This window comes from Vanacampus margaritifer, chromosome 17 (assembly GCF_051991255.1).
Source record: "Vanacampus margaritifer isolate UIUO_Vmar chromosome 17, RoL_Vmar_1.0, whole genome shotgun sequence".
Classification (NCBI taxonomy): Eukaryota; Metazoa; Chordata; class Actinopteri; order Syngnathiformes; family Syngnathidae; genus Vanacampus; species Vanacampus margaritifer.
The window spans coordinates 6716333-6740570 of NC_135448.1; the positions used below are offsets into that span (position 1 = coordinate 6716333).

Here is a 24238-nt window from a genome sequence, read left to right on the forward strand (position 1 = left end):
GGGGGGTGCTTCGGGAGTATGGGTTACCGAGCCCCCTGATACGGGCCATTCGGTCCCTGTACGACCGATGTCAGAGTCTGGTCCGCATTGCCGGCAGTAAGTCGAATTTGTTTCCGGTGAGGGTTGGACTCCGCCAAGGTTGCCCTTTGTCACCGATTCTGTTCATAACTTTTATGGACAGAATTTCTAGGCGTAGCCGAGGCGTTGAGGGGGTCCGGTTTGGTGGCCTCAGCATTGCATCTCTGCTTTTTGCAGATGATGTGGTGCTGTTGGCTTCTTCAAGCCGTGACCTCCAGCTCTCGCTGGAGCGGTTCGCAGCCGAGTGTGAAGCGGTTGGGATGAGGATCAGCACCTCCAAATCCGAGACCATGGTCCTCAGTCGGAAAAGGGTGGAGTGCCCTCTCCGGGTCGGGGAGGAGGTCCTGCCCCAAGTGGAGGAGTTCAAGTATCTTGGGGTCTTGTTCACGAGTGAGGGTAGGTTAGAGCGGGAGATCGACAGGCGGATCGGTGCAGCGTCTGCAGTGATGCGGACGCTGTATCGGTCCGTTGTGGTGAAGAAGGAGCTGAGCCGAAAGGCGAAGCTCTCGATTTACCGGTCGATCTACGTTCCTACCCTCACCTATGGTCACGAGCTGTGGGTCGTGACCGAAAGAACAAGATCCCGGATACAAGCGGCCGAAATGAGTTTCCTCCGCAGGGTAGCCGGGCTCTCCCTTAGAGATAGGGTGAGAAGCTCGGTCATCCGGGAGGGACTCAGCGTCGAGTCGCTGCTCCTCCACGTTGAGAGGAACCAGTTGAGGTGGCTCGGGCATCTGGTTCGGATGCCTCCTGGACGCCTCCCTGGGGAGGTGTTCCGGGCATGTCCTACCGGCAGGAGGCCCCGGGGACGACCCAGGACACGCTGGAGAGACTATGTCTCTCGGCTGTCCTGGGAACGCCTTGGGGTCCCGTCGGATGAGCTGGCTGAAGTGGCTGGGGAGAGGGAAGTCTGGGCTTCCCTGCTAAAGCTGCTGCCCCCGCGACCCGACCCCGGATAAGCGGAAGAAGACGGACGGACGGACGGACGGACTTTGTTTAAACGTATTTGCGAGTACGTTCAAAAGTAATTAAATACATTCAAACATAAATTCAAATATGTTTCGAACATACTTATGAGTACGAAAGTACTTGTAGGCTAAATGCTACAATTTTTTTTTTAAATGAACAAAAATTACGTTAAAGTTTATTTGTAATTTTATGATCTATTATTAAGTCTGCAGTTCATGATTTAAGTTTGGCATTTTCCCCACAAGTAATCCCCGTGGCATTATGGGAAAATATGCTATGTTTGTAGTATTTAGCCTTCAAGTACATTCGAAAATATTTCAAACTCACTTTCCTTTCTTTTCTTTGGTCCTTCCTCGGGTCTCCTGACGGCCTCACGACTTCGGTTTAGGTGAACGGTATGGGATTTTTTAATAGGTTTTAGGTGAACTAATGAATACACTCGCACGCACGCACACACGCACATACACATACTCACCCAAATACAAAAAAAAAAAAGAGCAATGATGATGACATGTCAAATTGGTAAAATTACCGAATGAACAATACTGAGCTCTCCAGGAAAAAAAAAGAAAAAAAAAAGAAGAAAATATTTCCTCGAACGTACCTGCACGTATGTTTGAACGATACCTTATGTAAGGTAATTGGCTCAATATATGATATCTGATATTTGCCCATGCCTAATTAATATTATAATTTAGGCTTGTGTTGTTTTAGACATTTATAATTTTTTGGACCTAAATAAGCATATTCCATACAGAATTCCATTAACTCAATTGGTAGAGTATGTATTATTCCACTTTTTACTTATGTATTTTTTTCCCAACTCATGCAACATCTGACTTTTCTGCCATGGCTTTTCAGTCACCTTTGATGCCAAATACGCTGTTGATGCCAATCATCGTAGCATAGCACTACGGCCTCGATGTCACTCAATGTTGATGCATAGTGCAAATAACACCTAGCAAATGTGTGGTTTTTTTTTTATCCATCCATCCATTTTTTGCTGTCATATAAAAACTATCACTCACTTTATTATGACGGTAATAGTAATATGTAATAAATTCCATTCTGGACGTAGCTCTCCCAGCATTGCCTTTGATGATGTGATGGTATCTTCAAGTAAGCTATTTCTAAAATGTGTGTTTCTCAAATCTGACTGGTGCATTAAATTATCTTTTTTTTTTTTTGCATGCCGTGAACTCCTCCAGACAAGAACACATCAGACTAGAGTCACTGAGCCAAGAAAGAAACATTACACCATTACACTCACCTGTTCCATAATCACGGTGACTTATCTCATGAATAAATCAGGCTACCAAAGTCTGTCTGAACAACTCAACACCAAGTTCTCTCCTTTGGCAGATGTCAACGTTCCTATCTGTCTTTCGATACCCGTTATCTTCCTACCCCCAATTTTTTTCACCTTCCCCCCTCCCTCACATACTCAGCTTCCCAACAGTGCTCGTTTTATTTATTACACAATTGTGACACTTTTGGATAAAGCCCCGCATCCACGGTGATTGAACTCCGCTTGTGAGCACTTGGAAGCGCAGATCATTCCCCTTTGCTTTCCCGTAAGTCATTGGATTGACATCTTGAGATGGTCTGCCAACGAGTGGCTGACTCTCTTCCTTTAAATCACTCACACAGGCGCCTCTGAAGGGCCACTAACGCAACGTTGATGCCAATATGCCAGACCAATAGAAATACTGTAAAATTTAAGTATGAAAGTGGACACATGTTCTCATGAGGATTTGGTTGGATGTGGTATGCAAAAATTGAGCACTTTATTAAGGGACATTTACACAAAAGCATTTTTAAGTAAAATAGGGTAAAAACTATGCCATTTTAAAGCATGAAATGCAAGCATTTGAAGACTCTGACTCATAGTTGTTGAAAGTGGCAATTTTTACATCTTAATGAAAAAGTGGGCATGTTAAAAAATTATAAAAAAATAAAACAGTGAGAAAAAAAAACAGACCAAATGACCAAGTCATTTAGATTCCTTATTATGATTTTTATATCTGGAAATGCATTATAATTTCACTTAAATGATTAAACGCATGTGTTTCCATCCAGCTTTCATTAAACTACATTATTCAATATAAATATGCAGTGAGAGAGGTTAAGCATATGCCCGGCACTGCTGCGGCATGTGAGAATGTGGTTGGAACACATTTTTTTCCAACTTCAATTTCAGAAATAGTCATTGGCTAATTAATTAACATCCATTGTATTAAATGTAATTTCAAATTATTATTTTTTTTTCTATATTATTCCATATTTTCAGCATTCCACATGCATTCAAATATTAGGATTCAGCTTTCAGCATGCACATGCAATTTATCCAGAAATTATACGTCTAGTTTGAAAAAAAAAAAATTCTAGGCCTTTACTGCGGCCTCTTTCAGTTACTTTTTGTTTCTGGGAGTTTCTCTCTTCAGTCTCCTCTTCAGGAGGTAAAATGCATGCTCTGTCGGGTTAAGGTCCTGTAATTGATTTGGACAGTGTAAGACCTTCCACTTTCTCCACCTTTGTTGTGTTGGCAGTGTGTTTTGGGTCATCATGTCGTTGCATGATGAAGCTTCTCCCAATAATTTTGTAAACATTTTTCTGTAAATTGCCAGACAAAATGCTTTGTAGACTGCAGAATTCATTCTGTTATCATCATGTGTTGCTCTATAATGTGTGTTCACTCACTATAGCAGATTGTGCAGATTTTTGGCAACAAGTGTAACAAAGGAAGCTGCTTTATCTTAGGTGGATCTTATAGTTGTCATCATGGGAAATTTGGGATAGCTCTGCAAGCTTTGAATTGATGGAATTGGAAGTGTTTTTGGAAGACAAAAATATATATCGCTGAGAACCAAAAAATAATTCCTGGAAAGCCGGCAACTCAATCAAATTACAGGTGCTTGAAGAATCTATTGTAATTGTCAGAGGATGCACAAACTTTTGCTTGGTTTGCAGGTCAGTTTCCAGAACACACCTGTATTTCCTTTAACAATGGGGTTTTCAATTATTTTACATGAAGTAATATCTAGGTGACCTTAACTGATAAGCCTGTCGGAAGAGACTGCTTGCTTTCCTGTCTAGTTGACCCTATCTTTCTCTTCTCAAAACCGTAACCAGGCAGCATCAAGAATCTTCCCATGATTTTAATGCTGCATTCAAGGATGGTCGGTAGTGGGATTTTTCCGAGTTTAAACCAGGAATTGTGTACGGGAACGCCCCCTTCAACTCGGAAATTCCACTTGCGAAGTCGGGAAAAAAAGTGACGTCATTCTAAAATGGCGACCCCTTTGGAAACAGACCGTGAATAGTGAAACGCAATTTACTCAAGTATAAAACTAGATAGCTTTCTTCATTCATAAATATTCGACATAACTTCACATCACAGCATACGTGACAGATCTCCCTGCATGAAATTATACGGTGAACTACTGAATATATGGAATGCTTATGAAAAAAGATAAAAACAATAAATGAAGCAAAACTGCGAGAAGGCAAGTTTGCTGCAGGTCCAAATGAGTTTTGAGGACTACAATAAAAAATAATTGATCATTATACACCAATTTGGTTGTTTACTTTTGCCTCGAACGCTTTCTGATCGGAACTGGGAAAAGCCAACTTTGATATATCCGACTTCCGACCATCCTCAAATGCAGCACTACTGCACACTCTCACAGATCATTTCTTCTTGTAGATTGCTCTGTAAGACTTATGTATTTTTGAAGCTTCAAAAATAAAGAACGCCAAAAGACAAATTGTTTTCCAGATTGTTTTATTCATCTCGCCTAACTATTGAAAATTCCACAAAACTGTGAATTTCTTGTGTGTTTTTACATACTCGGCTAATAAATCAGATTCTGATTATTTTCAGATTTTCAATTGTCAATTGGAAAGATCTGTATTTTCCCGTGGAAAGATGTGTATTTTATTGTTAGCAACAAAGATTGCTAAATATAACTCCCGTTCAAGACAATCAAAATGAAATGTTCTCATGGTCCTCCTCAAAAACGTCTGTGTTCAATTGAATACAGTGTATGTCTCTTCGTTCACGATCCATATAGGTTAACTAGAAAAATTCCCGCGGAAATTTTGAATGGGACTGCTGACTCTTGCAAGGTGGAAAGACGCATGTAGTACTTGTAGCAATAGTAGTAGTAGTATAGTAGTAGGACTTTTAGTAGTAGCAAGTACTTGTAGTAGTAGTTGTAGTAAATTTAGTAGTAGTCAAATGTCCAAGATGGCCGCCGACCCAGGCGAGCGGAGGGGAGAGAATCTTTGGTGTACCTAATTAATTGGCCAAGATGGCCGCCGCCCTGGGTGAGTGGAGGGGAGAGAATCCTTATTAAGGAAAATGTTCAGTACAGTGTTGGTCAGCATAATTGAGGCAATGTTAATTGTTATCATTATTACAGCAATATATGACGATGCGACAATACTGTCTATGTTAAGCGTTTCTCTGCATCTCCATATTCTGCTGGCGACAGCAGATTTGCAGCTGGGAGGCTGGAAGACTTTTCTGTTGAGTAATGCTGCTGTTGCTTCAAGGGGGGTAGTTGCTTAACACGGCGTGCAGAATCTGGCACGCCGTCTTCCTTGGCCTACTAAACTCTGCTCAACACTATGCAAAAACTCCCCGATGGCTTGTAGAGAGGGGGTGGAAAAAAGGTGGAGAGAGACTCGGAAGAGAAATAAGGCAGGGGATGCAGGAAGGAGAAATGGAGGACGAGCAGCCAGATGAGGATTGGAGTGGATTTAGAGATAGATGAGAGCTGACTGAGGGGATTGGGAAGGTAAAGCGAGGGTGGTTGGAGGACTAGCGGGGGATGAATTTAGTTATGGAAGGTTAGACTGAGGCTAACGTAGGGCGAAAATGTCCACAGTACACTTGTATTCTGATTAAATATAGCTTTACAGAATAAGGGACTTTGTTTTGTTTCTTTTACTTAGTCATACTCCTTTGGCTCAATTGGCCAATGATAAACTTGTAAAACAATTCAATGTAGACCATTGCAATTTTAACAGTGATATTATCCACCAATACAAATACCATGTTTTAACATGCTTCCAAAACATTGCATCAGATTTGTACCTTCACTTTTAGAGCTGTAAAAATTAATCGATGAATTCACCAAGTAATTGAATATCAAATAATCAACAACTATTTTAACCAGACAAAGTGCAAATGCTGAAAAGCTTTGAATGCATGTGCTTAAATCATTTTAGTGAAATCATAATCAATTTCCTGATATGGTATCGAATCATCGAATGTACTAAAATGTTGTCCAAGCAGGGTTTGAACCCAAGTACACTGTGACGGGAGCCACTTGCTCTAACCGCTGGGCTAACTTGATACATCCAAAGTCAGGGCTACTGGCGTATTTATTTTAAAAAAGTGTCATCTGATGCTGAAAGCTAACGTCATTATGAACAGAATAGTGCTGCCAGGATGTGTACGTTTTCATTGCTAGTGTCTTGCGCTTCCTTAGTGCACAAACTAGTTGACTGACTCTACAGTGCCTCTGCTGGTAGCAGATAAGTAGAACACTCCATTTTCTTTCAATTATGGCAAGATGAGATTAATTAATCAAATAAAAGATTATCATATATATCTTAGAAATACAAAAAAAAAAACATGTATTGGTCAGCAACAATACACTTAAATATTTTATTATTATTATTATTTATTATTTCAAATTGCATTTTTCCAAGGTCATAGGCAAGATCCTTGCACTCAGATTGTCTCGATGTTGCACTTAGGCACTCCTAATTAAAGGCAACACATTTAGCAGCATGCAATTGCCCTCAAGTGAAGATAAAATAGTAGCAGTAAAACTGTTTTATGATACCCACATTTACAGTACGAATACTATTCGACACAATGGAATAATGATGTAGCAGGTTATGATAATGGTCCTGTGTGCCCCGTGATTAAGATTGTGCTAAAATAAGAGGAGTTCACACCAGGGTGCTATTATATGCATCTTGCAGTGACTCTTTAATTTGGGTAATATACTGCGTGTGTCAGTTTTTGGTGACCTTTTGAATGTCAGCGCCTTACACAGAAGATGAACCCTATAAATGAAGAATTATATACCACATCGTGTTTGCAGGTAATGACATGCATTGATGCTACCATAGTAAAAAAGGAAAATAAAAAGGTTGAATATTTCAATATTCATATGCATGGTCAGCCCATAGATTCTGCTGTCACTTTTGGAGCTACATTTTAAACACATCCCAGTAAGGTTGTGTATTACGTAAATATTCATCCCGATCTCATTAGTCAATACATTTCTTGTTCAATTAGAATTGGGATTTAAGCAGGATTTCATTTTGATCTAAATGGTAAATGGACTGCTTTTCTTAGCACTTTACCTACATCATATGGTGTCCAAAGCGCTTTACAATTGAAGCCTCACATTCACCCATTCACACACACACTCATACAAGGCGCTGCCAGGTCTACTGGCAGCAAATCGGGGTTCAGTGTCTTGCTCAAGGACACTTCGACATGGTCACCAGGGGTGAGGATCAAACCCACAAACTCACGGATGGGGGACGACCATTCTACCGTTGAGCCATGCTAGCCAATCTCAAGTGGGCCAGACCATTTTGTCTGTGGCCTAATAAGATGTAATTAGCAGGTGATAAATAGTTCCTTTTTTGGGGGTCCAAATGAATACAAGTACATTCAACAAATATTCCCATTATTTATTTTTTTCATTGCAGAGTAATCGGAATTTTCTTAACTAAATTGAGTGCACAATATTTGCGTCAAATCCCAAGAGCCACATTTCAGAATGTCATTTAAGTGGTTGTCAGTGTGACCTTCAGTGGATAAAATTACTAACAACTGTTAACATTAGTGAAAAACTGAAGTTTATGTTCCGTCTTCTTATGCCAGATTGGACCCCCTTATGGTTTGGCACCCCTGCTTAAAATGGCAAAGGGGGCAAATCCAGGTCCAGAAAGTAAAAACCCTGCCACAGTTTGGCTTTGGCCCCTAGTGCTAGCTAGCTAGCTAGCTAGCTAGCTAGCTAGCTCTGTAGCAGATAAACGAGCACCATGGGTGCTAGCTAGCTAGCTAGCTTGCTCCCTAGCAGGTAAACGAGCACCATGGGAGCTAGATATGGAGCTAGCTAACTAGGACCTGAGGCTAAAGTCGAACTGTGGCAAGATTTTTAATTTATGCACCTGGATTTGGCACCTCTGTTAAATAGTCAGTGTGCTGAAATGTTGTGACGTATGCAGAGGTCTTTATACCCCCCGCCGAGATGAGAGGTCAAACTCAAAATGTAATGACTGACCGTAGTTGCAGTAGTGGCAGTCGTTTGCAGTGGTGTGGAATTTCCAGTGAACTAGAATAATAATTATAATTCTACTGAATTCCTTATCTTATTGAGAATACTAGAATGAGGCTCTTCTGAGGAATGCTGCCAATCACAACACCACCACCATGAAATAGCCTCCTACAAGTAGAAGAACTTGAGGAACGTATCTCTAATGTTTAATGAGTGTTTATTAACACAGAAAATATACTCAATGGATGTTCAAATCCGCCATATTGAGTTAGTAAGTTATTTTGAAAATGGTACTTGGACAAAATATACTCGTACTGTTTGACAAATAAAATTAAATTTAAAAAAAATGTGTTGTGCAATCAGTCATGCATTTAAGCGTATACAGTATATCGTACGGACATGGTGACAAACACACACTTTGAAGTTCAGGATAGGCAATAATTCGTGTACTCTTTGCTTGTCCCTTCCCAATTACGTCCTTATTTATGAATGTGAACACTGCTGACCTTCTGGAAGAGGAGGCATAAATTTGTTTGTCTGGCAAACAGTGTAACAAATAGCATTCTGCCACAGCTCCAACTTCCTCTTTATATCAATCTGTCCCTTGTCACTCTTGGCCCCCTTCCCGACAGGCTTCACATTCCAGCAATAACTCTCCTCACCTGGTCAGCTAGAGCAGTCGCTCATGACTGTTGAGCCTGCCGGCCGTGCAAACAAAGATTAGAGCGCGTCATATTCACAGGTGGATACATGGACAGTATGTATTTTAGGGTGACGATATTTTAATTTCCCAAAAAGAAGACATTTGACCCAGTCTTGAGGTACTTATTACAGCAACTCAACACAAAATCTACTTTTTAATTTTTTTTATTTTATTTTTTATTTTTTGCTGATAAACTTTATAAATGGGCAACAACTAGTGGTGCACTGTTCAGATCGGATCATGGATTTGAGTCATGGATCGGATCGTTTTTCGGATCAGCGATAAAAAAGAAAAAGATAAATAGTACTTTTTGTTCATGTATTTTGTAAAGCGCTTCAAAATGTCTAATATAGCCGTGTAGGATTTAGTGTATTCATTTATTTAGTAAAACGCCTTTTCCCATTAAATAAAAAAAAAAATTAAAAATGTCTAATTTAGGATTTAGGAAGACAACTTTTAAGTGCAATATGAGGCAGAAACATTCTTATTTTTACATGGTTCAGATGTAAAATAGTAAGGTATTAATAGCTTAAAGCTGTGTTCCTATCATCTAAACAGCTAAATTTGACATTTTGAGTTGAATGTTTTTATTTTTTAATGGGCAAAAGTTTTTTTTTTTTACAAAATAAATGAAGACAAAGTTTTTGAACTCACTAATACTGCGAGAATTCATCTTGCTGGGAAAGTTTTGTATTTTAGTTTTAATCCAATTTTAGTCGATGGAGGTAAAGAGCAATTTTAATCGACAAAATAAAGAGCAATTTTAGTCAACTAAATTGACAATTTAGTTTTTCTTCAGCATTCATTTCAATTTTTATACAGAAAACACCTATTTTCAACTGTAGTTTATTTAACGCGGAATGTAAACATGTTTGAACATTAAAGTGCAGTGAACAATTTCTTAATGGTTCTTTTTTCCTGAACGCGTTTCGGTGGATTTTGTGACTTTTCGTCACTGTGTTGTTTTCGTTTCAGTCATTGACAAAATTGTCAGTCAGTTGAGGGAGAATGGCTTCTATTTTAGTTTTCGTTTCATTTTCGTCTGGCAAAAATAAATTGTGCCGAAAAATATGACGGATATTTTTCGGCGACGAAATTATCACTGAGTGATGATTTGAATAACACCATCATGTGTAACTTCTGACTCCATGTTCTGCTGAATTTTGTTTACATTTTGTCCTGTGGTTTTCAGTTACACATCACAGACATCTTAAATTGCTGAGACGTGAAAATTGTGAAGCCTCTTGGTCTCGCATATCTTGGAAGCTGAAAACCGCATTGTTCGCATTGTCGTCATTCCTCCCATCTGAATGGTTTAGGAGACAATGGAAACGGTGAAATCCCTTGAGTGTGTAGGTGGGCAGCGTTCTCGAATATGCAGGCACATCTCGTATAACATCTAATCACCATTTTAAATAAAGGTATAGTTCTCTCGACGGCCACATTATTTCAAATGCATGCACAGTCTGATAAGAGCCAAGACAAGAGTTGTGTCCAAAAATCTGTTTTGGCTGAGATGATAATGGCAAGCCACTGAAAATGGGAACCACAATAACTCATTCATCATTAACCCTGGAGAACCCAAGAACCCTTTTCTTCTTTGTAAAATTATGAATTATACATTAAATGAGTGCTATAAATTCACTGAACACCAAAATATATGTTTTTTCCAAAAAAATTATTCCCTAAATTAGGATTAGGGCGAAATTTGACCCTTTAGGATTCAGGGGTATTATTTCGAAAAATCTGAATAACAAAAACTGTCAGTAAACTATTTAGAATTTAAGAAAATAATCAATCAAATACACAGCAACATTGAACAATATAATTTTTTTTGTTTTATTTGTTGCATTTTAGCCATCTTGTCACCACCACTCTGGCTCATGTACAGTAAGTGCAATATTCATCCAATAGATGGCCCCATGCAGGGGTCAGAAGTGGCACTCTGGACTTTTGAAGTTAAATTTGTAAAAAAGGTCTTTGTTATTTGAGCAGCAGGATTTATAGGGGCCAAATTTGACCCCGTGGGTTCTCCAGGGTAAAATTATAGTGCAGAGCAAAACTGCGTTATTTTTTTTTTATTCAACCATTTTTTACAGAACTCTCATAAGATTGTGTAGATATGCTTGTAGCATATATTTTCACATAGTTTACCCAATGTGACTTCAGTTTGTCATCAGCAAGTTATGAAATTCACCAAAAAAAAACATGGTGGATCAGTAACTCCATGACGCTATGGAATCTAGGATTTTAGCGTGGGGTGTCTGTCGAGACCCACATTTAGAGCATACACTCTCTATAAAGTAAATTGTCTGTCATGCCATTATCTCACTCCATCTATCCTGCACTCTCCACTCACACACTGGCGAGCACGCAAACCCAACCAGATGGCTGTAATGATGACAAATCAACCCAAATATTTACGTCCGTCGAGTTTCAATTTGGCTCGGCCCGCAGCTCACGCTGTATGCCGTTTTTATTCCGTATGGCTGCCACGGCCTTTAGCCAAACTGTTATAATCACTCCCCACAAGTACACTTCAGCTTCTTTTATGTCACCTAAACACTGGCTGACTGGTTGTTAATGTCCGCCGATAACCCGTGTTTATGGCTATCAAAGGTCTGGGATAAACATGGCTGCTAGTGTGCTTATATGGAGTTTTATTTAGGAACCATTTTGTTTTGAGGTTCGTGTTTGTCACAGATGTTGCTTTGTTTTGAGGAACCACATTAGGACAGGATGCATTAAGGACCTTCATTAAAGCAATATATTCCAGGTAGTATTAAAATATAGGGGTGTCAAAATTAGTGCGTTAATTTTGAGTTAATTTAAAGTTCCTTTAATGCCACAAATTTTTCAACGCGTGATTAATGACCGCCCATTACTTGGAAAGCCTGAACTGGAGGGTCGCAACGCAGCAGACACGCCCATGTCAAAATTTAGCAGTAATAAGTGTAATAAAAATGCATATATTTGCGGAGAGACTGGGGTCAGGTTGTATTTTACGATTTAAAAAATGTGCAGAACTTCACAAGTTACTTCATGTTAAAGATTAGATAGCTCTTAATATGAAAAGAAAAATGCACTGAGCTGTCACCAATGTCTTACAAATACAATGATGCCATCTGGTGGCAGAAAAATGACCTCAACACAAATATCCAATATATATATATATATATATATATATATATATATATATATATACAATATCACACTCATTTTTTACAGTACAATACATATTTTTAATATTAACTCAATTTTATGAATTATGAAATTACTGTATCAATGATTAACAGATGTGAGCCATACGTTTACCCCCCCCCCCCCCCCCACACACACACACACATACTTATATGTTAAGAGTATGAAACTTAGGGAAACATAATTTTATTGTATATTTTATTGTACATTTAGAACAGATATAAAATTTGTAATTAATTGTGAGTTAACTATTAAATTCATGCGATTAATTACGATAACAAATTTGAATCGCCTGAGGCCCCTAAAATATATATATTGATGAGAATTAAGTGTCTGTATATGATATCATGTTAATTCATGATGCTGTATATTTTCAATAAAAAAAAAAATCAGTCTGAAATCAAATTAGGATTTTCTTTTGAATTACATCTATGATATGTCACCAAGTCAAGATATTGCAACATTTTCATTTGCTATAATTGTCACATTTTGTGTTTCTTGTGTAATTTAAGATGGAAATTAGAGATGTTTGATAACACTTTTTTTTCAGACCGATACCACTAGTTCATACAAATACATAAAAAAAATGAAAGATAATTTAAAATAAAGATCTATATATCCCAATATTGCATTTTCTCTTAAAACTGCATGAAATGAATAGCTTTTTTCAATTCTTAAAATTTCTAATATCTAGTTCCTAACTGTTAAATGGCCACTAAAGGGCAGCTGTCGTTGTGAGTCTCGATACTGTAATACAGTAAGGTCAATTACAAGTCTTTCAGTTGTTTTCCCTTCACTGTTTTGAATCAATATGTTCCATACGGCCAAAACATATATATTTCGTTACCTCCAAAGGCTCCGTTGTTCGCGCTCTGATTTGACGTTAGATAACATGAATTGCATCCTATCTGTGTCCCCTCCGGAGAGAAATGGTTTCTATTACAATTCCGTGGCTTAGTATCCCGATACATGCGTCTTGACATGGAACATAACGTCTTACTCTCATCTACCTGAAAGCTAGAGCAAGAGCAAAGGGAGAAAAAGAAAACAATAGTAGAACAAAGAATGTGGGTTTTAAGTTTGTGTGTATCAGCACTTTTATAATTGGCCTCCTGAACTATTGTACAGTGTTTTGCTGGTCTATCGGTGCCTCGAACCCATTCATGTAATGTGTATGCTTTTTGGTTTGGCCAAAAGATGACTACATTTTTGAAATCCCTACTCACCTTTCCTTCTCTTTCTGTTGTTCATTTTGGTCTTAGCTTGTGTTTACTTCCATCTTCAGCTGTACGGTTCCTACTTACTTCATCGTCTGATCCTCATTTTTTCCACGCTCTGAGCTCTGTTTCTCTTCCTGATAGAGAACATTTGGCCATAGACGCAGAAGCGTAGTGCTCCCCAGCGACTCGGGAATGATTTACCATTCGCGCCTCGAGCAATGGCTTTACCTCAACCATCGCGTAAAAACCGGAGACAAAGGGATAAGACAATAGCGCCGGTTTGCCTGTCTTTCGCCGCCCCTCCCTCATCTTTTGAGATGCAGCTGGGATTGCGAAAACACGTGTTTAAGGGCTAAAGGTTTGCAAGCAGCTATCCAGGATAGATGGGGGGATTTGTGTTATTCCTGTGTTTCCAAGCTGCTGTGAATGCAGCGGAGCGCAGTGCGAGCTGTTAGTTCTGGCAGTTTGGAAGGGATGCCTCTGGGAATATGCTTGTCTTTTAAGAGTCTTTGCACAGACTTTGCCAGAATGAATTAATTTAGCATGAGCGGAGAGGCATTCTTTCCCACTTCCACTTAAGGATGCTGCCTGTCAGATTTTACGACAGATTTCTTTTGTATGTGTAAGAACGCACAAAATGAGACATTATGCATTTACAGTCAACAAATAGTCATGTATTTATGTTCTACATGTGGTTGAGTCGGGTCAGTTTGGTGCTATTGACTGTGTCTGACCTGATGCTAGTGCTCTGCGAGGTCTCACAGGCTTTCTATGGCCACCTATAAATCACGGCCAATTACTAGGCTGATGCTCAGTCAGCTCTCCCAGAGCTATTACTGCACAGGGAGAAAAGGAGAAATGGAGGCAAGATCCCATCTTTTATTATACCAGTCACTGCAATGATGCCTTTTGTGTACTTGACAAGTCTTGTTTCCACATTTGATTATGATGACGATGAAGATGAAGGAGAGCTCACATGATCAATTCTAAACACTTTTCCTCATCCATCTATTTTCAGTCCTGCTTTGTCCTCATTAGGTTCATGAACTGGCTTTGGGTTTTGGATGCAGGGTACACCCTAGACAGGTTGCCGGGATCACAAAGAAAGACAATTTAGAATGATCAATTCTAGCTAACCAGTCGTACACAACACTGCTCGCCAATCTATGTTTTTGTTTGCTTTTTCTCCAAGCAGTATCATGAAACAGTGGAACCAGTGAAGCGGACACAATGTTTTCAAGAATTTTGATCAGCCTCTGATTTGTTCTGAATGAAGCTCACTATTATTATTATTATTTTTTATTATTATATTTTTTTTTTCCTGGAGAGCTTAGTATTGTTCATTCGGTAATTTTACCGATTTGACATGTCATCATCATTGCTCTCTCTCTTTTTTTTTTTTTTTGTATGTGGGTGAGAATGTGTATGTGCGTGTGTGCATGCGTGCGAGTGTGTGTGTGTATTCATTAGTTCACCTAAAACCTATTAAAAAAATCCCATACCGTTCACCTAAACCGAACACTTCCAGCCAGAGTCGTGAGGCCGTCAGGAGACCCGAGGAAGGGCCAAAGAAAAGAAAGGAAAGCTCACTATTATAACGCTACACCCTTTGAAAAGGAATGTGTTTTGAACATTTCAACTTGTACAGTGTAATTATTAAAAAGGTAGAGCGAGATTGAAACCTACATCTCCTCTTAGGTGGCCAAATGTCCCAATTTTGATGTGGACATAATCAAACCTTGAATTGGGGATCTTATACTAATGGGCCATCATTTATGACAAATTTTGTATATGGCATAACTGGAAAAAAACTTCTAAATAGATTTGTGAATAATGCTGAAACTAAGCTATATTATAGTGCTAATTGCTGCAAAACAGAAACAGATAGAAATATGCTTTTTTTTCCTGATGAAAGAAGAGACTCTTAGAACACAAAATTCTGTGAGCCTTGCAAAATTTGTCAAAATCCAATAAAACAGTGAAGAGTGAAGGGGATTGCTTTAGTGAAAATGGCTGGGAGTGAACGACTTAATGGCTTCCAATCTTAAACCAGTAGGAATTATTAATTAAAGGACTCACATTTAAGAATGATGTTGCGTTAATACAGCACTTTATAGTGACAATTTCTGCGAGAGAGGAGTTGGGTTTGGAGACTACAGAGGAGGGAGGGCGAAACAAAGAAATAAAAGAATAAGAGATTTTGAGGGAAAGCTAGCGCGAACTAGCAAGTGTGGGAGAATTGCTAGTTATGACACTTCAAAACTCTCCAGGAGGTAAATGAGAAAAACCTCCATTCTCTCTTCTCCCTACCCAGCTGTGACACGCTGCGACAGAGGCTTACTGGGGATCCAATTTGCCGCACTGTATTTTAGACGAGCGGAATGCTTTACACAGCCCTAATTTAGTCAGCGAGCAATGCAGGGGAGGTTCAGAGCTTGTGTCACATACTCACAAATATTTATGAGCGCGTTAAGTGAGTATGATAAATCTAGTGTGTGCTATGTATTGGCTGAGTTGTATATTCACAGGGACACATGAGCACTCTAAAAAGAGAATTGCTGAACCAATTTAAGATTATAAATTGAATTGTTGACCAACAAAAAAAAATCGCTTTAGTTGGTAACACACGATTGAATTAAGTTAATCCAAAAGTGAATATTTTAAGTTTAATTGACTCATTCACTCACCAGCCATTTTCACTGAAGCAACCCCCTCCGCTCCCGGCTGTTTTACTGGATTTTTGACTGATTTTGCAAGCCCCACAAAATATTGTGTTCTAGCTCTTTGCCATAAAAACATGGAACCTACCAAAAGGAAGATTAGAGTCTCTTCTTTCATCATTTTTTTTTTCAATTATCTGTTTCCGTTTTGTAGCAATTAGCATTACAATATAGCTAAGTTTCATCATTATATACAAACCTGTTGAAAACATTAGGGAAAAAGGGCTTGTTGCAACATGGCCCTGGTTGATCTCTTATACTCTTCTGCCACCAGCTGGCCGTTTTTTGTAATAACTACAATTGCTTTAAGCGACCTTTTCAGGTCAGTGGCTGCATCAAATGCCTTCTGTATGCTCAAGCATAAAGAAGCATAAGAAAGGGTTTTGGGACCTTGGCAATATTTAAATATAACTTTTTTGTTCGTTTTTGGGAGCAAATTAGTTAATTATTAGTTCATTAAACTTAATATATTCACTTAAATTAAGTTAATCCAAAATTAAGCCAAAGTGAATATATTAAGTTAATATATTCACTTTGGATTAAGTTAATTCAATCGTGGTACCAATTGACATTACGCTTTGGGCCAGATGTGGCAGTCGCGAGTAAAAAGTGACAAACTGCACAAAGATCCTTTAAAATGGTCAGCTTACTACAATTTGATCGTTCTCGGGTTCTGATTAGGAATAGACCGATTTTTAAATTTTTTTTTATCAAGGCTAGGTTGTTTTTTTTTAATCTTAGCCAATAGACATGTTTTAAAATTGTAACAAAAAGTTCAGGTACCGTCCAGGGTCATTAGAATGTCTTAAAAAGTTACATTAAAAAATAAAACAATTAAATAGCTCCCAATTGTTTTCTATAGTAAATAATATTCCAAAATTTCAAACTCCCTGAAATAATACATTTTTACTTATCTTAGTTTTAATTAAAAAAAAAAAAAAAAAAAAAACAGAAAGTAGAGAGAGTTCAAAGGGGCCGTAAGCAGCTCTCATAAAATAACTGTAAATTTAAATAAATATTCCCTGCAGTTAACACAGTTTTAACTTGATCTTTTATCGGCCATTTGATTTGGTATATCCTTAGTTCTGAATGTGGAAATGAGATTTGGCTGCTGTTCAGTGCAGGGGTGGATCTAGAAAAATCCTTTCACAGAAATCTGTTATGTTACAGTTGATCAAATTACCTAGAAAATATATACAATTGCTTACTTGATTGATTTTAGCATGTTTAATGAATTAAATTTGAATCATTTTAAAGTGGCCCTTGCATCCTTCCATTTCTCAATATGCAACCCTCAAGCAAAAAAAGTTTGGACACCTCTGATCTAGGTGAGATACAAATTCAGAATAAAATTAATACAAACAAAAACATGTCTATGGATTAAGCATCCGGCATACCCAACTCAACTTTTTACCAAGATTTTACTTTTAGCAGCCTTTTTCCTCTTTTGCCAACCTTTTAACCTGTTTATACTCTGCAGTAACACAAGGTCTTATCACAAAATCAATTTTTTGATGCTAAAATGTGTAACAAAAGGCAAGGCAAAGGGTAAATTGCCTTAATTTATGTATGCATGTCCTACAAGAACATGTTGCACTTACATGCATTCCTAATCCGAAGGTACTCCTTTTTTTTTTTTTCAACCTTTGATAACCTTGCTCTTTGCCTTGCACCCAGCAATGTAAGTAATGGGCTGGACTTGACCCTCACTGCCTCATTGTGTAAGATTTCAGCTTCTGACCTTAAAAAATGAAAGCAAATCGATAGGGCGGGACACATGAATTCCAAAGCCCAGGATGCAAGCCAAGACTGGAGCCTGGAGAGGAAGAGGAGGAGGAAGAGGGCCCAGTGTATTAGTGGGGCTAAAACAAAGAAAGCGTGAGAACGAGGCAAAAGCTTTCAATTAACCTTCAGCGCCAACAGCAACTTTGTGCATGAGTCTGCGCTTTGTGTGCTATTATGTTTGTGTCACGCATCAAGCTGTATAATATTGTGAGTAGAATATAAACTACAGTGGACAAGCTTTCGGGAACACAAGGTGAAAGCAGCAGGCAATGATGCATAGGTACACTTTATGCATGCTAACGTGATTACATGCACCCTTAAGCCCCTTTTACACTGCCTGTAAAATCCAGCACTTTTACACCCCTTTGTCCAGGTTGACAATCTGTATAAATGTGTACACACCATGTGGCAGCTATATCTCACTTTGCTGAGTTTTGTGTAAAAGACAAAGGCGGATAAATCTCGAGTCGTCTGTTCGAGATTTATTCACGCCCAGCTATTTTCACTGAGGCAACCCCCTTCGCTCCCGACTGTTACTGGATTTTGAATGATTTTGCAAGGCCCACAAAATTTTGTGTTCTATTGCTATAAAAACAAGGAACCTATCAAAAAGAAAGATTAGACTCTCTTTTTTTCATTTGGAAAAAAAAGTATATTTGTATCCGTTTTGCAGCAGTTAGCATTAGAACATAGCTAAGTTTCATCATTATTCACAAACCTGTTGAAAATACTGGCAAAAAAGAGCTTGTTGCAACATGGCCCTGGCTGATCTCTTATACTCTGCTGCCACATGCTGGCCGTTTTTTGTTGGTCATTTTTCATTTGTAAGACATTGACAGCTCAGTGCATTTTTCTTGTCATATTAAGAGATATCTAATCTTTAACATGAAGTAACTTGTGAAATTCTGCATATTTAAAAAAAATGTAAAATACAACTTGACCCCAGTTTCCACAATTATATGCATTATTTAGAAATGTATTACTGCTAAATTTTGACGTGTACATGCCTGCTGCGTTGCAATTGGAATACCCCCAGTACAGGCTTTTTCCAAGTTTGTGTCAAGCTGAAAGTGAAGATGAAACTGCGACCAATTAGGAGGACGGTTTCAGCCGTCCCATAGTAAGTACAAGTTAGGGACTGATGTGGTACTCGAGCCACCATTTACATTGGTCATTGTGGAAATGTAATTTGTGGATGTTCCTTAACCGGGATGGTAAATATCCGACCAACTTTTACTCACTCGAGACGAGAGGCCACCAATCAGGGACACCCATCACACCGAAAAAAGAAGAAAAAAAACTGCCACGAAATATCGTGGGCCATAACAGTATGTTATTACTTTGATACTTGATTGGCTTAAAAAATAATAATCAAAGAATTAGATGGTAGATATATTTGCACTTTTATTATTTATACACACTGCCTAATCGAATACTGGAAAATTAATTATTTATAATAATATTTTATATTAATAATAATAATAATACTAGTGATGATAATAATAATAATACTAGTGATGATAATAATGATAATAAGAATAATAATAAAAAAAAATGTTGACTAAATTTGAATACAATGGCAAATTGATTTAAAAATATTAGCATTTTTTGCTGAATGCTTGTTGTGAGAATAATTGAATTGTATATATTTATATTAGGGTTACAATAAATAAAACATTTTTTTTATAGAATGCAGGTCAGTGAAAGAAACATTGAACCCAAACCATTAAGCTTCAACCCTAGACACACTGACTTTAAAATTCATTGTACCTTGGGTATTTCTCTGTTATCTCTTGACATTAAATGTCAGTCCAGTGTGTTTGTGTGTGTGTGTGTTTGTGCCCTGTGAGTAAGAACTCGTGGGTTACTAAGGTTCTCTCTGGGGAGGGCAATGGGTTAACTTTGTTAACTAGAGGTGATGTTTAGTCATGTGAACTCCCCTCCCTTTTCTCTCCTCTTACCATCCATCATTCTAGAGCAGCATTTGTTTCTTAATACCTTCTTACCCCTTTGTTCTTCTTTAATCGCTCTTTTGATCTTTTACGCTTATGCCCACCGAGTCCCGATTCCCCCTAGGTGACTGTATGTGCAGTGTTCCTGCACAGATATAAATAGCAATGAGCTGGAAATAAAACCGCACTCCTGTACCGTACATCAACGCTAACAGCACAACAAGACCGTCAATGAAAGGACTGCGTATTCGTTGCCTTTTGGCGCATGGAGGATGTATCAAAAAGAGGCTTTCACTTAGGGATATACAGCTCTGTAATTTCCTGTGATTAATTGAAAAAAAAAGTGATTTCTATGAAAAACAACATTATGAATCATTTCATTTTATTTGTTTTAGAGACATATTAAAAATACATATGAGCACAACAAAAACAAATGTAGTTGTAACACATAAGGTTAAAAAAAGAGAAGGAAAATAAAATCACATTTATGCCAGGGAAACCCTAAAAAACAAAACAAAAACAGTCAGCAGCAGGGCTCCTTTTTTTACCAATAAGTACAGTTTAGAGTTTCTTCTCATAACTTTGACAAATAAATAAATAAAACTACTTTTCTTAATATTGAGTGAACGATTATTGATTTTGAATCGTTTTGCAGTTTGTCCCAACATCTTTATTTACAGCATTCATGAAAGTTATTGGGTTTTGATGTAACATTTTTGAAATCTTATCATTAACATAGATATAGGTAAGGATTAGTACTGTAATAGCTTCCAGACTGATTCATAAGGAACCCCACATTTTGGCACATTTTCTTTTTCAATGTAAACACAAAAAAAAACACAAGGACAACGGAACAATGTATTTCTGTCATGCCCTGTTTTTAGTGTTGCAAATGCCAATTTTCACCGTCCAATTTTCTTTTAGCAATTTACTTCATACTTGTTATGTTCCTGGAATCTCAGCTCCGACAGCTGGCAACGTATAAAAAAATAAAACATTTCCATGATAAAAATCAAAGCTAAAAAAAATTGCACTTGAATCAGTGAACTCCGAATGACCCAGAAGCAGGCCGTTAAGTGGTGGTATTACTTTTTTGCGCTCTTATTATTGTCAAGAAAGTTTAAAAGTGAAATTTGTGAGGTATTTGTACTAAAGAGCTTCATCTTCCAAACAGGATTACGGTACCTTTGCCTTCATACAGCATCAATATTGTATTTACATAAATTATTGTTTTATTCACAGCAACAGGATGGACAATTTTGGATATTCTATTATCTTAACTTACATGAGGTTTGGAATGTAGGTGAAAATTTCCTTGGAAACACCGTGTGAACATACGTACATAGTCCACATAGAAATCCAAACCCAGATCTCGGTGTGGTATTATATCATTATATTGAACAAATATGCAAATAATATTGTGGCTGTTTGGTGAATTTATGCGATCATTGTTGCCCCATCCAATCATTATGTACAGGCGCAGAGGTGCCAAATCCAGGTCCTGAAAGTAAAAACCCTGCCACAGTTTGGCTTTAGCCCCTAGTGCTAGCTAGCTCCCTAGCAGGTAAACAAGCACCATGGGTGCTAGCTAGGGAGCTAGCTAACTAGCATCTGAGGCTAAACCCAACTGTGGCAGGATTTTTACTTTCTGGACCTGGATTTGGTACCTCAGTGTACAGCTAGTAAATCAATCAGTTTTTTTTCTTCATGTAATGGTACTATTTCAAACGTTTTTTTCATCCTATTAATAATATGAATATTTCAAATGTATCTTTTCTTCCCAGCAGCCCTATGCTCCACCCCCTCATCCCATGGCTCCTCCCAGCCCCAGCACCAACAGCTGCAGCCAGGGACCGGCGGAGCAGCTGAGTAAGACCAACCTGTACATCCGAGGCCTGCCACCTGGGACCACCGACCAGGACCTCATCAAGCTCTGTCAACCGTAAGTACTGGGAACATTTCCATTTCTATATATCTTAACTTCACAATTAGGTGTTTCTGGCTGCTGTATCTTGCTGTAAATATCGTACAGGTCAATTCAAATGAATGAATTTGATACAGTTCTTACGTACCTGGGCCACAAAATTAAATCGCTTGCACATTTGAATCATGATAATTACTATCAAATCAATGCTCACCTTTGCTACAGAATACTTTATTCACCACTCTGTTTATCATTGTGTTTGACATTTGCAGCTATTTAAGAGTGTGCTGCATAATACCGAGCTGCTTCTATAATTCTGCTTATTTTATTCAACTGCAGGAGATAAGAGATCTTAAATGAACTTGCATTGCATTGTGTAAGTGTAGCCCATGCAATGGCTAATGAGTGTGAGTGTGTAAATACAAATAATTATTATAATAATAATAATAATAATTATTATTATTATTTTGCATTACGGTACTTGGTAGGAGACACATTTATGTCACGTAAATTCATATTTTCAGCGTGCCGTCATCATTTGGACTTAGATTTAGATTGTGTTTCGGTCTTCTTTTGCAGCCTAATATTCCATGTTTGCCTTGTCAGGTGTGTTTGCTTTTTGGTGCTAAGCAGGTTGTGTATATTAATATATAGAAAAGCAAAAAAAAACTAAAGCACCCTGCGGGACCTAAATGGATTTCAAGCTGGGTAACAAAGTGAAAATGAAATGCAACATAGCTTCGGTTTTATGAAGCAACGGGTAACAAATAGTTGGATGATAACAAATTTCAAGCAATACCTGTGACATAATTACTTTTATTTGATATGTCATCACAAAAAAAAAACACTTTTGATTACAATTTATAAGCTGCTATCTGTAAGGGCTGTGTTGATGGAGTTCTTTCTGTAATTCTTCACACAGTTTATGGGGAAAACGCATAGCTTACCTAAGCTTGGTCTTTAAAAGGAAATATGCTTTTTTTCTTCACAGATTGAAATGTTCAATGTAAAAATTCAGTTTACTTCTGTCAAGATACATCAACGATCAAGCACATTTATCTTCTTTTAACGGCACAGTTAAAATAAAGACATTTTTTTGTATTTGTGCAGAGTCAATTACAAAAGGCATTTTTCCCATAACAAGTTAACTTTAAGAACATCCAATAGCCATGAAAATTACAGTTTGGATTTTGAGCTGATTCTTAAAAAAGTATTTAAAAAATCAGGCTGAATTGCAATCCATTCTGTGACCGCCACAAAATCAGCCCTGAGGTTGTTCTCAAAACCAAAACCAATTTTGACAATTTCAAGACTATTATACGAGGATCCTAAATTGTGCGTGCTAAGTTGGCGCGCTGTTGCTGGGCGTGTTGCATATTATATGATTTACTAACATTGCAATCTTTTTTTTAGCAAGATAGCAAAGATAACAAATAACAGACACAAAATTGCATTTTCACTCACTGTAATTGCAGTGTTGGTAACAGGTGGTGGAGACTACCAAACAATTTGATGTGATGGAATTGGAAGTGTAAGCGGAAGAGTGAGTTTCAGAAAATGATATGAGAATTATGCCAGCAACCACATAAAAGCCATTTTTGCTGGATTTTAATACTGTTTGGATTTGTTTTGGAAGTGGATGCCAATTGGATGGATTTGAACATCTTGCCTAACATTGCATTTAAAACTTGACAACACACACACACACAAAAAGTCAGATCCAATGGTCACAATGCCCTGAAATAACCCAGACACACGGAAATGCAGAGTTGAATTGAGTTTTATCATTGGCAATATGACATGACTCCCTCTTGTGACTGGCTCCAAATCAGTCCTGAGATCATTCAATGTAATAACATAATAAATGTAAATGCAACAAAAAAAGTAGCTTTTATGAAAGCCTGATCACAAAATGTCATTGTTTTAATCAACTAAAATTTTTGTAGTACAGATATTATCAACTAAATACCAAGATCACGTGATCTCTTCTCTTTGCCCGCTACCGTTGTCTTCATGGTAGAAACCAATTGCTGTTTCCATCACAGGATGTAATTAAGCTCTCAAAATGCCAATTTGATCAAACTAAAACACAATTACCAACCGACACAATTGCAAAAGGTCGTGCAGAATACAGAATTACATACAAAAGGTCATGTTCAATTCTGTGCGCATCCAATTACACTGCGATCAACTGTTTTTAGTGAATTTTAGAGACCCACAAATGTACTCTTACAGTTCTGCAAAATGTTCTTGATAGAGAAACCACACAGGCCTGCCTTCACAAAGCTCAATAAAGCCTAATAAATCCTAGATTGGACCACCTCCCTGAGGAATCGTAGACCAAGACCTCATCAAGCTCAAACACACAGTCAG

The 24238-nt window shown here is 37.9% G+C and overlaps 1 protein-coding gene across 3 annotated transcripts in view; it reads left to right on the forward strand.

Annotated features, from left to right (window-relative positions):
• rbms3 (RNA binding motif, single stranded interacting protein) overlaps positions 1 to 24238 on the forward strand; it is a 317367-nt gene that overhangs the window by 39902 nt on the left and 253227 nt on the right. For 2 of the 3 annotated variants that reach the window (XM_077547933.1, XM_077547935.1), the window contains exon 2: positions 21726 to 21883. In XM_077547933.1, coding sequence (XP_077404059.1) covers positions 21726 to 21883 — 158 coding nt within the window. The remainder of the gene's footprint in view (positions 1 to 21725; positions 21884 to 24238) is intronic. The other variant, XM_077547934.1, reaches the window with a different exon arrangement.